Source organism: Candida albicans, chromosome R (assembly GCF_000182965.3).
Source record: "Candida albicans SC5314 chromosome R, complete sequence".
NCBI lineage: Eukaryota > Fungi > Ascomycota > Pichiomycetes > Serinales > Debaryomycetaceae > Candida > Candida albicans.
In genome coordinates this window covers 1,403,925-1,418,030 of record NC_032096.1, presented here as the reverse complement: position 1 = coordinate 1,418,030, position 14,106 = coordinate 1,403,925, and the positions used below count along the sequence as shown (strand labels likewise).

Sequence of the window (14,106 nt, the reverse complement as noted above, 5' to 3'; positions counted from 1 at the left end):
AGGGATAATTGGTGTCATGTTTCAAGTAAATCGTTTGGTGACGATTTATTCTGGGTGCCGCAATTTTGAGTAGTATCGACACAACCACAAAAAGATCCTAGTAACCTGTTTATGATTCAATATGGTAGACCATTTTTAGGTTGTTTTTTTTTTTTTTTTTTTTTTTTTCAAAATATGATCAACATCTTAGAATGTGAAACTTAGAATTGATAAGGGGAAAGTACATTTCTAATTATCACAGAAATTGAATATCAAACGGGTATTCCTTAAAAGTACAACCGGTTTTTTACCAAAGATTACTGTTGATTCAAAAACATAAGCAAATTATAATACCGATCAAAACGAGTAATAGTTTACACAATAGAAATTATTCTCATACCTACAACCACACAAGATCACTAATAGTTCTGTTTACTTTTCAATACTCCAATAGCCATTTGTTATGTATTTCTATTTAGGGCAACAATAACAATGACAACAATAATAACGATAACGGTATTGAAATATCACAATTATCATTGAAAGAAATCTCCCCACTTTTTTTTTTTTTTTTTTTTTTGTTTTCATTCTTATTGTTTTCCGATTAAAACTCGTAGTAGTTGTTGAATTGTTTATTTATTATAAAAGAAGAATTATACAAGATCTACCTCAGATTATAATTCCGATAAACAATAGATAATTAAATCAAACGATTTAATTTGATTTTTGTTCATTTAGGATGGAAAATAACTGATCCATTGTTATATAAATATATGAAATAGCAGTGGGTTTTAATCTCCACTGTCTATAATGGATGTCAAATTTTATTGTTAAATGTTAGACACATATAATTATTACGTGTATATGTTCAAGATCGTATAATGAATGATTTGAAGAATAGTTTGCCTGAAGAAAACTATTCTTCTTTTTTTTTTAACCTTTTGAAATAACGTAGAGTATTGATAGTACTATATTGTATTATGTAGAATTGGCTCAGTTTAATTTTTTTTTATAATCGAATCAAAAAAAGGGTTAGGTCTGAAATATTTTGCTGCAAATTTTTGGTAATTAAACAATTCAGTTAAAATTAAATGCCAAATAAAAGTAAAATTTAAAACGTTTTTCAAGTGTAACATTTTATATCACTAATGTTTTATATTCTTGATATAATCCAAATAAACTGATAAACATTATCATTCAATCTAGTACTGGTTAGATTTATGAAAGTTTTCAGCTCTAGTCACGTGATACAAATTGTGTGTGTCAATTTCAAAAAGAGAAAATCAACGACAACGACAAAAAAAAAAAAAAAAAACATCTTTCCAAAACTTACTAAAGTTTATCAATTAAGAATCTAAGGTAGTGGAAAGCGCTTTTGACTTCTAATCTGTTTGTGATTTGTGTTATATATAACCGTGAATTTGGATGATATTGTTCACTGTATTTCATATATTAGATGTGGAATGATCTTTGTTACACTATTTCAAATATGATCCCCCCCCCATAAAAAGAGAGAAGATCAAATGACCAAAATCTAGGTAAGTGATTTTTGGTCATCAAATCAGTTTTATGGGAATTCACATATTTCATTGATATGTTAAAAGCATATCAAACATAGGAAGAAAATTCCAAGTTTTTATGAAGAAAGATTTGGGATGTATTAATGTTTATAATCAATTTCAATCAATCAATATATATATAATTATAATTATTCATTTCACCATAATGGACTTTTGTATTCAAGATACCTAAAGATCACCAAAATTATAAAACAAGTGAATCAAAGTCAAAGTCAACAGTGGTAACTATCAAAAGAATCAGCCATATATTGTGATTTCCGTTCTGATCAATCACCAAATCAACGTGAAGGTTTCTTATAAATTGAAAAAGTGGTGTTTTTTTTTTTTACAAAAGAGAAGAAGATCCATACATAATAAGAACTCAAGAAATCAATTTACAACAACAACAATATCATGTCTTGTCTTGTCTTCTATTATTATGAAATTATGAATAACTTGCATTCTGGGATCATTGACATTAATCACTAGAATATCATTATTGTCAATAGTTTTCAACAATCAAAAAAAAAAAAAAAAAAAGAAAAGGAAAGAAGGCATATACCACTAGCATAATTGAGTAAAAAGTTTTGATTATTTGAATATCAACAATATATCCTGTCTCTCATCATATCATATAACAAGTAAAATCTCCAGTTTTTGTTTTTATTTGGGGCTATTGTCTGATTACTACAATTTATATTATAACGTATTGTAATGTAAAAAGCAATGTAGTGTAGTGTAGTGTAGTGTAGTGTGATGATATATGTTTAATTACAATGTAATTGAAATCAAAATATCATCAACAATAGACAGGAATAAAAAAGGGGGACGGAAATTGAAAGGCTCTTCTTTTTTTTTTTTTTTCAATTATTGTTTTTGATTTTGGGAAATGAAATTTCATATAATTTTACTTAACTATCAAGATTAAACAACAACAACAATAATGATGAAATATAAATAAATCAAAATAATTGATCAGTAACTACTTGACAACCATATCCTCGATGCCTTGAAATATTCGTCAAATAAATGATGAGAGGTAAGTACTACTACTACTACTACTACTACTACTATTGTTTGTTGGCTAATTATATATCGATTTTTGTTTACCATTTATCTAAAAGATAAACAATTGAGCAAATTTATTATTATATATAATGGAACAATTAGTAGTCGATGTGGTTGATAAGAAAAAAAAAACATACTAATTTGGTTGGTGATCCTTATTGTAATAGTTTATCAAACATGCCTTGGAGGAGGAGGGGGGGGGGGGGGAGTGGGGGATGTACAAATGAAATGAAATGAATAAAAATTTTTTTTTAAACTTCTTGGTATGATTATGTCAGCACTAAATAGAACATTGGCATTTACTGTTCACAACCAACAATAGTGACAACAACTACAACAACAACACTCTCCTTTCCAGGAACGTAAATCTTAACCAAATCAAGATGATAACGACGATAGTAACCAAACAACAATGAATGAAATTAAACTATTTGTTGTTGGGTTCTCTCTTTCTTTTTTAAAAAACTTTTGGTTCTTTCTTTCATCCTTTCCTGATGATAGTTAGAAAAAAGATGAATATGAATTTATAGTTTAATGATAGATAGATAGATAATGACATTATCGATTTTGTTATTATCGTAGATGAACAATAACAACAACTTAAATAATTGACCAACCAACCAACCAACAACGAAGAATTTCAGTTTTTACTATTGGGATTTTATTTTTTATTTTAACAATAGATATATATCAATGAAACTTGATTCTAATATAGTCAGTTTTCGAAACTAAACACTACTACTTCTAAATGAAATAAAGTATTTTGTATTATTTCATTTTGGAAACGTATAACTACCCGATGATCTATATTTATAAAGAAATAACAGAAAGCATTCTTGATCAACAGTTGCAACTTTTCCCTTGGCCAGGAATATAATCAATTGGTCAATTTGAAAGTTTATTCCGAAACAACAGCATTTACCAGAACTACCAATGCCACAACAAATACTATTTTTTCATTACATCATTATCAACATCATCTTAATATTTAAATATGAATTAAGAAAAAAACTTCAAATCTTAAATCTTGCAAAAAGCCGACCAAAAATCGTAATTGATTCTCAATTCAGGAACAACAACAACAAAAAAAAAAAAAAAAAAACTGTGTTTTTAAAGTTAAGGTGTGAATTTTCTTGGTGATTGATTGATTGATTGATTGATTGATTGACGGATCATTCGATTTTTTTTATGAAAAAATAAATGCAGGTCAGGTCATGAAACAGATATTGTTGTTCCTCGAATGGGAAATTACAACTACCACCACTACCACCACCACCACAACAACAACAACAAACTTTTGAATATGAATCATATAAAGTTTAATTGTTGATTTTTAAGATTTGAATTTGAATTAATTTATATCACGATTCTCTGAAATTTTGGGATATAATATATATCCCCACCCCAAAAAAACAAACAAACAAACAACAAACCAATTTCCACTTCCCTTTTTATTATTATTATTATTATTATTACTATCAAAAAAAGCGTAATTATATATTTAATTCATATAATTTGAAAATTAAAAAGAAAAAGAAAAGGATTCAATTGAATTATACTTGATTCTATAATACCCAACAACAAAAAAAAAAAAGAAATATAAACAAACCTTACTTACTTAGCTAATTAGTATATTATTATTTTCAAAAATAAACAAGTAGTAGTAGTAGTCATAACATCCCCGTATATGTCATCATCACCGTTGATATCATTATTATCTAATTAATGTGCTACCAACTGTTTGTTTGTTTGTTTGTTTGTTAAACCCCACACACCTACACCCATCCCCATATAGAATTGCAATAATAATAAAAAAGAGGATATTTATTTACGTAAAATCTCTGTCAACTTCTTGGTGTAGGTGGGCAAGGTAGGTAGGACGTATCAAGAGTTTAATTGGAATAAAAGTTCATTCTGCTTCTGCGTCATCATTATTTTATTTTTAGGCAATAAAAAAAATGGAGAAAATGACGGAGTTTGGGTTGTTGTTCGTCTTCCCGTGAGAGAGAATTTACAAAAAACAGTGAATACAATCTAAATTATTTTTTCAATCTTTTCTACCAACTGTGTACTATAATTGTCACCAAGAATCAGTAGGATAGTTATTTAGACTATTTTTTTTTTTTTCATTAATCATATTTGCCTATTCACTAGTCAAAAAGAAGAAGATGTTTTCGATATTATTTGTTTTTTTTTTTTTGCAAGTTGAATTTCTTAAAATTTCTTAAAATCTTGTTTGCAATTTTTAGGGAAAATAAAATTTTAGGTCATTGATTGATACTTGTCTAAACAACAACAATTATCTTTCATTTCATGAGTTACAAAAATATTCAGCCATAAATTCGTATCTATATATTGTTTTTGGAGAAGAGAAGAGAAGAGAAGAAAAGAGAAGAAAAGAGAAGAAATTGATTAATTTAACTTTTCTTCTCTCTTGTTGTTGTTGTTGTTACATATACCAGCAAACACGAGGGAAGAAAGAATTAACTTAAAAAAGTTTATAAATCTTGATCTTGATATGGACATAGAAACGAAAAAGGATAAACAACAAATGACATAAAATAACAACGGAACAACAGTTTAACCCAAGAAAATTTTAGAAATGAATAAGTAAAATTTTATATGTATAATAGAAAGATCTATACGAATGTATCTCAGCCAACCAACCAACCGACCAACCAACTAACTTAACTTAACCTAACGTAACCAGCAAAACCACTCTAATCATTGACTGCGTACCCTTAATAAAACAAACGATAAGTTTAAAGATAATATTAGTTTAGTGATTGTAATGCAAAGCAAAGCAAAGCAAAACTAGAGATTTTATTAATAGAATAATACATTTAGAGGAAAAGGAAATGTAGAGTTAATTACTAAAATCTGTATAACCCCCCCCCCCCCCCCCATCTTTCCTCTAGTCCTAGTAAGTAAAAAAAAAAAAATAAATTTTATTAGATTAAATCTAAAAAAACCCAAAAACTAAACGGTTAAAAAACTAAGACATACATATGATAGGTTAAAAAAATAAGTTAAGTTAATTAGTTACTATTATTGGTAATGAAATTACAACATCAAGAGCAATAATAAGAGGGGGGGGGGGGGGGGGGGGGRWGAAGGGGGGTGACCAGTGATCAGTGATCAGTGATCAGTGACCAGATGAAGAAGAATAATTTTGATCAAACGACCAAGAAAGTGAAAACAAATTGAAAAGAAAAGAAAGAATGAAAGAAGAAATCTCAAGATAACAGTTTTATAACAACAAAAACAACAACAACAAGCATATACGTAAATTAAATTATATTGTTAAGAGGGGGTGGGGGGAGGGGGGACGAGGGAGGTGAGAGTATAATAAATAGAAATAATGCAAGAATAAGTTCAATGATTTCATTTTAAATTAGAAAGAGAGGGGGGGGTGTATGGGGTGGGGAGTGGGAAGATGAATGTATATAATAGTAGTGTGTAACTGATAGATAGTCAATGGATAAAATATTAAACTTAAGTTCAAGTATTGATAACAACAGAGATAGTGGATGATGATGATGATGATCAACTAACTAACTAACTAACTAACTAACTAACTAACTAACTACACAAAAACTATTCGAGATAAGATAGATTAGACTAGACTAGACAAGACAAGACAAGACTAAATAACTCAAGAAGTACGTGTACTTGTGTCAATATTGAAGGAGGGGTAAAACCATAAATTTAAACCTTAATACAGAAAAAAAAAAGCTTATTAATAATAAATAATAAATAATAAAACGTTTTTTTTTTTTTTGGTAAATGCAAGTACTACTACTATTGTTGTTGATGGAGGGTTAGAGTTATGAACAACAATTGAATAATTCCGTCCGTCCTTGTTATAATATAATTTATAATATCTGTTCAAACTGACGACAGACAGAACTAAATTAGCTTGGCTTAGCCGAGGGGGTGGTGGAGATCGGGAGATAGTCAATTGAATAAGGATATGTGTATGTAGGTTAACAATTCAAAATAGATATTTAGTAATAATAATAATAATAATAATAACAATAATAATAATAATAACAATATATAAAACTCTATTGCTGTTTAAATAATCCTTTTTTTTAAAAAAAAAAAACATCTATACTTACACTGTTACAAGTAAAGTAAAGTATATTCAAGTAAGACACACAAGAGATGAGCAACTACAGTAGTAATAGTAATAGTAATAGTAGATATATATTTTATCACCGTATAATTACACAAACGTGGAGAATTGATAATAGGTTTATCCACTCACTCACTCACTGACTCACTCACTCACTCTCTAAATCTTTTTTTTCTTTTTTAAACTTTTGTGTAAATTTATTATTATTATAATAATTTATGAAATCAATCAATCGATTAACCGTTGTGGTTGTGGTTGTAGTGGTTGTGGTTAATTGTTACATACACGCACATACTTACTTACACACGCGCAAATAAATAAAGAAGATAACAATGTGGTACATGAAATTACACAAAGTAGAAAAGAGAGTGGGTGAAAAAGTTAAAACTAGAAAATAAAATAATCTTACCATAATGAAAATAAAAAATAAACTTTTACTCATCATGCATGGGATAAACATGGGATAAGTTAAGTTTATATGCAGATTGAGTTAAAAAGAAAAACTCCAAAAAAAAAAGAGAGAGAGAGAGTAGACTAAACGATTTTAAATCAACTGGAAAACTGTGGTGGTTGGTAGTAGTAGTGGAGAAAATTACATTTCCCCTTTTCTCGGGGGGGGGGGGGGTTTTTTTTTTTTGTTTTTTCCTGGGTTTCTTTTTCATTTACATTAAATCCCATTTCCGATTTCACAATTTATTTTTAACTATATATATATACTGTCTACTGTTCTAGTACTTTCTTTCTTTCTTTCTTTCTTTCTATTCTTTCTATTCTTTCTTCAAACCCAACTCCCCCCTTTTTTTTTTTCAATTGATTATTACTATTACATATATATAGATCTTGTTTTATTTTATTTTACTTCAATTGTTTATTGATTATCAATCTTTTCACTTATTCAATCCTTCTTCCACCACCCCACCACTACCCCCTCACAATTATATACACAATTTTCAATGTCTTCAACACTGGTAGCCACAACTACCACCACTACTCCCTCCAATTCTACAAGTATTTGTTCATCTACAAGTATTTGTTCAATGTGTAACCCTAACAACAGCCACACATCTTCTAATTTTTATTTACCTACATTATATGAATTATTAGAACATACAACAAATTTAGATTCTCATAAATCAAATCAATCATTATTATCATTCCATGAATATTTAATGTCAAGACATTGTTCCGAAAATTTACAATTTATAATCGACATCAATAAATATTTATTCACCCATAACAGTACTAATAGTAGTTGTAATTCTGGGTTAGTTAATTTGTGGAATTTTATATATGAGAAATATTTAACATTTGATGCTGATTTAGAAATCAATTTACCTTGTCGATTAAAATCACAATTAAAATTAAATCAATTACCAGAATTGAATGTATTAAAAAATTGTCAAAAATATATTTATGATAATTTATTGATTAGTTTATATCGAGAATTTACAAAACTGATGAAACAACAATATGATAAAGAGATGAAAAAAAAGAAACAACAACAACAAGAACAAGAACAAGAAGAGAAGCAACTGAAACAACAGAAGAGTATATCAGAACAATCATCACCAATTAACAAGAATAACAATAATGGCAGTAGTAGTAGTAGTAGTAATAGTACTGGAAGTTTTACTCATTTTAAACATTCATTATCATTGAATTTACCTCGACGTAATAGCAATAAAATCTGCAACAACAAAAATAATCAACACATTAAACATATAGATGATGATGATGAGGATATATGTCCAATATCAAAAGTCAATACATCCATTTCCACAGAAAAAGAAGAAGAAAAAAAAGAAGAAACAGGAAACGTCCATCATAGAAAACAACATTTTATTGGATATGATTATTATACTATTCCTACAATAGAAAGCACATCTTCATCATCATCATCTTCTTCTTCTTCTTCATCGCCTACTTATTTTGACAATCAAAACCATAACAACTCCACACATCATCATCATAATCATAATCATAATGAAGAAAAAGATTGTTTTGTAATTAATGATAATAATTATTTCACTACTTGGTCAATGAATAGAAATAACTCTAGTAGTAGTGGAACTACTAGTGGAACTACTACAAGAACAAATTCTACTTCAACAAGACATAATAGTAGTAGTGGTAATAGTAGTGGTAGTAGTAATAATACTAGTAGAGGATCTTCAATTGGATCGATATTTATGGATAATTCAATTCAATATTTTAATAATAAAATGAAAAAATTCAAATTTGGAAGTAATTAATGGAGTCAACAAAAACTGACAACCAACAATCAACAACCAACAACAAATAAATAAATAAATAATTAATTAAATAAATAGTGGTTTTAACTGATTAATTAATAGGGAATTTACGTATATAATAGAGAGAGAGAACGGTAAATGAGACAGAGAGATGATGATGATGATGATTTAATTATAAGATGAAAATTCAAGTGATAGAAGAAAATTATGAACAACAACAACAACAACAACAACAACAACACGATTATTAATAGGATGATATGATGATGATGATGATGATGATACCAATAATTATTAAAAAGAATGGGATTAATAATACATTTTTATGTTTTATGTTTTTTTTTTTTTTAGGTATTTATAGATTTTTGCTTAATAATACAGTATTGTAAAGAGTTTAAGGTTAAGGGGGTAAGGGATGCTGGTTCTATATAGATTTAATTTGATAGTTTTTGGCTATTTTATGCTACACCAAGACGTTACATTTAATAACAAATAAATAACAAAATCCAAATATAAAAGCAAGCATTAATTAATAGGGGGTTAAAAAGAATTATAAGACATTTAACGGTCAATCATAATTAATAAAATGTAACTCAACCCCAATTCAAGGATATACATATTAAATGGGAATTAACGATCTTCGGTTATCAATACATACATACATACATATATACGTATACAACAGCCTACACAGCCCACACAATCCATACATCTCCGCTCATCCCGCTTATGCCGCCTGCACTTGGCCCAAATCGTTTCTAGTTCCCCCCCCCCCCTCTTTCATTTATTTTTTTTTAAAAAAAAAAATCCAACGGTTAACGGTTATATGTATAATTACATAACCATAACCATAGCAATAGTCAATAGCAATAGTCAATAGTCAATAACCGTAATCAATAGTCCTTGGCAAGGCTTGACTTGATGGGATCTATCTATCTATAATATAATATAATATAAAATGTTCATCTAACGTATATGCATACCAAGAAAAAAGAAAAAAAAAAAAAAAACTAAAGAAGACAACGTAAAATTAAAATGGAATACCGATCAATTTATCAATTTATCAATCAATATAACATTAAATACACACAAAATTATATGATACATAAACGTAAAGTAATGGAAAGGGGAGGAGGGAGGGATGAAGGGAGGGAGGGATGAAGGGAGGGATGATGAAATTTGAAAATTAGTTTAATATAAAAAAAAATGCTAGATTTCCATAAGAATTGATTAAAGTTGATGATGATGGTGGAATAATGCTTTTTTTTTTTATTTTTTAATTGCTATTGTTCAAGAATTCGTATTAGTAGTAGTAATAGTAGTAGTTGTTAGTACTTTTTGATAATTATTAAGAAGGAGGGAAAAAGTGCTGCTGCCTAGCCTAGTATAATGAATTAAATGTTTGTGGTGATGTCAACGGATAAGTCTTCGGATCGAGTTTAAGAATAAAATTAAGATTAAGAGTTTCTTCCTTTTCCTCTTCCTCTTTCTTTTCAGAAATAAGACCTTGATGGTTTTAACCACAGAACATAAATACAAATTTTATAGTAAAAAATAATATGTGCTCTCCACATATAGAGATAAGAAAAGAGTAATCTAAAATGGGTTCATAACCAATAATTGGCTAATTGGTTTGTGATCATTTAGCCTACCTAAAATGATAAGTGTGTGTTCAATTATAAGCAATCAAACATATAAAACACACACACACACACACACACAAAAAAAAATAGAATTAACTAATCAAAAAATTCAAGTGGATCTACATATATCTTAGACAATATTTCTACAAGATGACAATTACATCATGATCATCATGATCATTATTATTATCATGAACTACTTGACAACAATTTTTAAGTATCACTGCCTTATTGTGATATATCTTCTCAGAATCCTTTGATTGGTAGGATTTAAATCACAATTACGTAAACCCCTGCCCCCTGCTCCCCATTTCACCATCTGAAAAAGTTGTTTCTTTAATGTGTAGGTTCATTAATCTTTTTTGGTCTTCTTTTTCAATAAGAAGGTTTTTATATTAATCACAAACTATAGATGGATAGATAGATAGATAGATTGAAAAGGGATATTGTACAAATAATTATCATGGTTATAATATATAATAAACTAAATAAATATACACACCAAGAAATTAGATATGTTTGTCTCTCATTTAACTCCCTTTAATTAAGATAAATCATAACTCTATGATCATTATTCTTATCATTACCATTACCATTATCGTTACCATTACCGTTACTATTACTATTACTACTAATAATAGGAATACTATCTGTATATGATTGAGTAAATTCATGAATTTTAGAATAAAAATTATTATTATTATTATTATTAAGATCATTCTTACTTGACGCAAAAAAGCCATTATATCTACTGCTACCACCACCCTGGCCTGAATAATTTCTTGTTATTGATTCAAATACACCGATTAATTCTAATGATATTGAATATAAATAAATTAATAATATCATGATGATTATAATTATGGTTAAATATTTAATAAAATTTGTCAATTTTATAAATGTTGGTGAAATAGTAGGTTTAGAATTACCACCACCACCACCACGACCACCACGACTACCACTATGTTTTTTTTCATCTCCATCTTTCTCTTCATGTTTGTGTTTATCTTTCTTTGTCGTATCTGTTAACCCTGACTTTGATCCATTTGTTGTGGCATTCAATTTAGATATTAATTTAGTTTTCAATTTAGTTTTGAATTTAGTTCGTGATTTTTTCCATCTAGCATCAAATCTAGTAAGTGAATTATCTCTTGGTTTTAAATGTTTCTTTTTCTTTGAAGAAGGTGTTGGAATTGGATCGGGGATTGGGAAAGGATTTAAAAACAGTAATACATCCATTATAAATAATATGTTTTGCTAAGTTAGAAAAGAGAGCAAAGGGGGAGAAAGAAAGAAAAACAAGGACAAAGAAATGAAAGAAGAAGAAGAAGAAGAAGAAGAAGGGATAAGATAAACTTATTCTATTTATATATATATATATATATCTATAAATATAAACGTTCAGAATATATTTCTTTAGAGGAAAATAGTTTATTATTATTATTATTAAGGGGATCTGATTCAAAAAAAAAAAAAAATGGAATGGAATAGAGTAAATCAAGGATCATCAAGTTATCTTATTTACCCTTTGATTATAAGTTTTTTTTTAAACAAAGTGTTAAAAATAATAATAATAATAATAATTAATCATTAATCATTAATCATTTTAATATTGGGTGCAAAATTCTTGAAACAAACTTGTTAAAGAATTTCTTTTTTTTTTTTAGCCACTAATAGATTTCAACTCCCTCCCCCCTCCTTGCCTTGCCTTGTCTATCAAATAGTATGGTGGTAATAAAGGTTGTTGTCATTACTACAAAAGTTATTACTCATAACAAAAAAAAAACAACAAACAACAAACAACTAAAGACCAATAATAATAATAGTATTATGACAATCAACGACGTTTAATATAAATTGACATGTCAACTCCTCCAAGTTATAATTATTTTTTTCTTTTTTTTCTGTATAAACAAAATAACAAAACCCCAATTATGGATGACGCGACGATGACACACTTTTTTATTAAACATCACATAAACATCATAACAATAGTTTATATTGGATACGTGAAGGAGGAGGTGGTGGAGGAGGAGGAGGAGGAAGTGTGTTGACAATACTACTTGTTAAGGATCATGTAATATAATTTATTTCACACAAAGAACGAGGACGTATTGGTTATATTCTCTTGCCTCTTGTCAACAATAAAGATTGTTGTTGTTGTTGTTGTTATTGTTGAGTTATTTAATTTTTCAATCTTAAAATTCTTTTATAGTTTAGTTTTATTTCCCGTATATGTGGGGATCGTCAAATCAAGATTGACAACTTTTCTTTGAATTTAAATGCATCCTCCGTTATACAGCCCTATTTAAAAACTAAGAAAGATCATACGTCTCATCATTTATCGATTTGAGACCACTTTCCCTTTGAATGGGAGCCACTACAAAGAAGCATTGAATGAACAAAAGAATAACAACCCTAACGGTAAACCCTAACGGCAAACAAGCAAACAAGCAAGCAAGCAAGCAAACAAAAAAAAAAAAAAAGGGATCTGTTGATTGAATTACTCAAAAGGAGACTTGGTATAACAAATCGTTTTCTTCCTTCCTTCTCTCATAATCATAGGAAATCTATATATACCCCTTTTATGAAATAATATTTCACTATGATTGTCTATAGAAAATGTGAATATATATATATATATATATATATATATCATAATAGTAGAGGTAAGGTGATAATCCCCCCAATATGGGTGTTGGGAACAAGTAAGCTTCGTTAAAAAAACCGGTTCTCGCCTTAAAACGGAAACAAACAAACAAAAGAAACAAAAAAAAAAAGAAAAAAAGAAATCATAACCATCAAACTACAAACAAACAAAGAAACAATCAATCAATCAATCAATCATCACAAGTTGCTACATGAAATACGTTTGAAAAACAAAAATATAAGGTGATGTTGTTTTACATGATTTAGATGGAATATATATGTATATATATATATATACTATACTTTTTCCCTGTTTCTTTTCTTACTTTTGTTCAAATACTATTAAGAGAGAATTATAATTTAAATTTATTAATTTTTGACAAGAAATGACGGTAATATTAACAACCAATGGTGTTGAAAATATTGATTTGAAATCATTATTATTAAAATTGCCATCAGAAATCATTGATTTAATATTCAGTTATGTTAATCTTGGTAAATTACGACAATTGGAAGAAATATTAGAATCATCTTCTTCTTCTTCTTTAGAATGTTTGATTCAACAATATGTATTGAAACATTTATATTATTCAGTTAAAATTGGTAGTCTTATATTCACTGATTAATGTCATTAATAATAAAGTCAGTAATATAAATAAGGGTAATGATAATGAATATTTTGATATGAATTGTGGGAATAATATAGATGATGAATATGATAAGTTTGATGGACATGAAGATGATCAAATCCCATTTTTCCAAGATTGTTTTGAATTTATTGATAAATGTAATAATTCACAAGGATTAATATCACCTCA

The 14,106-nt window shown here is 28.0% G+C and overlaps 2 protein-coding genes and 1 non-coding gene across 3 annotated transcripts; 2 read left to right on the top strand and 1 right to left on the bottom strand. All coding sequences in view use genetic code 12, as the record gives it.

Annotated features, from left to right (window-relative positions):
* The first annotated feature begins 1,444 nt into the window (after positions 1-1,444).
* On the top strand, positions 1,445-1,525 carry CAALFM_CR06600CA. Its single transcript, XR_002086435.1, has one exon. It is a non-coding gene; the product is annotated as an uncharacterized ncRNA (small nucleolar RNA).
* A 6,172-nt stretch (positions 1,526-7,697) lies between these two features.
* Positions 7,698-8,996, top strand: RGS2 (GTPase-activating protein; the record flags this gene model as incomplete). The annotated part of the gene is made up of 1 exon (XM_706676.2): positions 7,698-8,996. The coding sequence occupies one exon, from the start codon at positions 7,698-7,700 to the stop codon at positions 8,994-8,996; it is 1,299 nt and encodes a 432-aa protein (XP_711768.2).
* Positions 8,997-11,179: 2,183 nt separating this feature from the next.
* Positions 11,180-11,878, bottom strand: CAALFM_CR06580WA (uncharacterized protein; the record flags this gene model as incomplete). Its single annotated transcript, XM_706674.2, has 1 exon — positions 11,180-11,878. One exon carries the CDS (start codon positions 11,876-11,878, stop codon positions 11,180-11,182), a length of 699 nt encoding a protein of 232 aa, XP_711766.2.
* Positions 11,879-14,106: the final 2,228 nt, after the last annotated feature.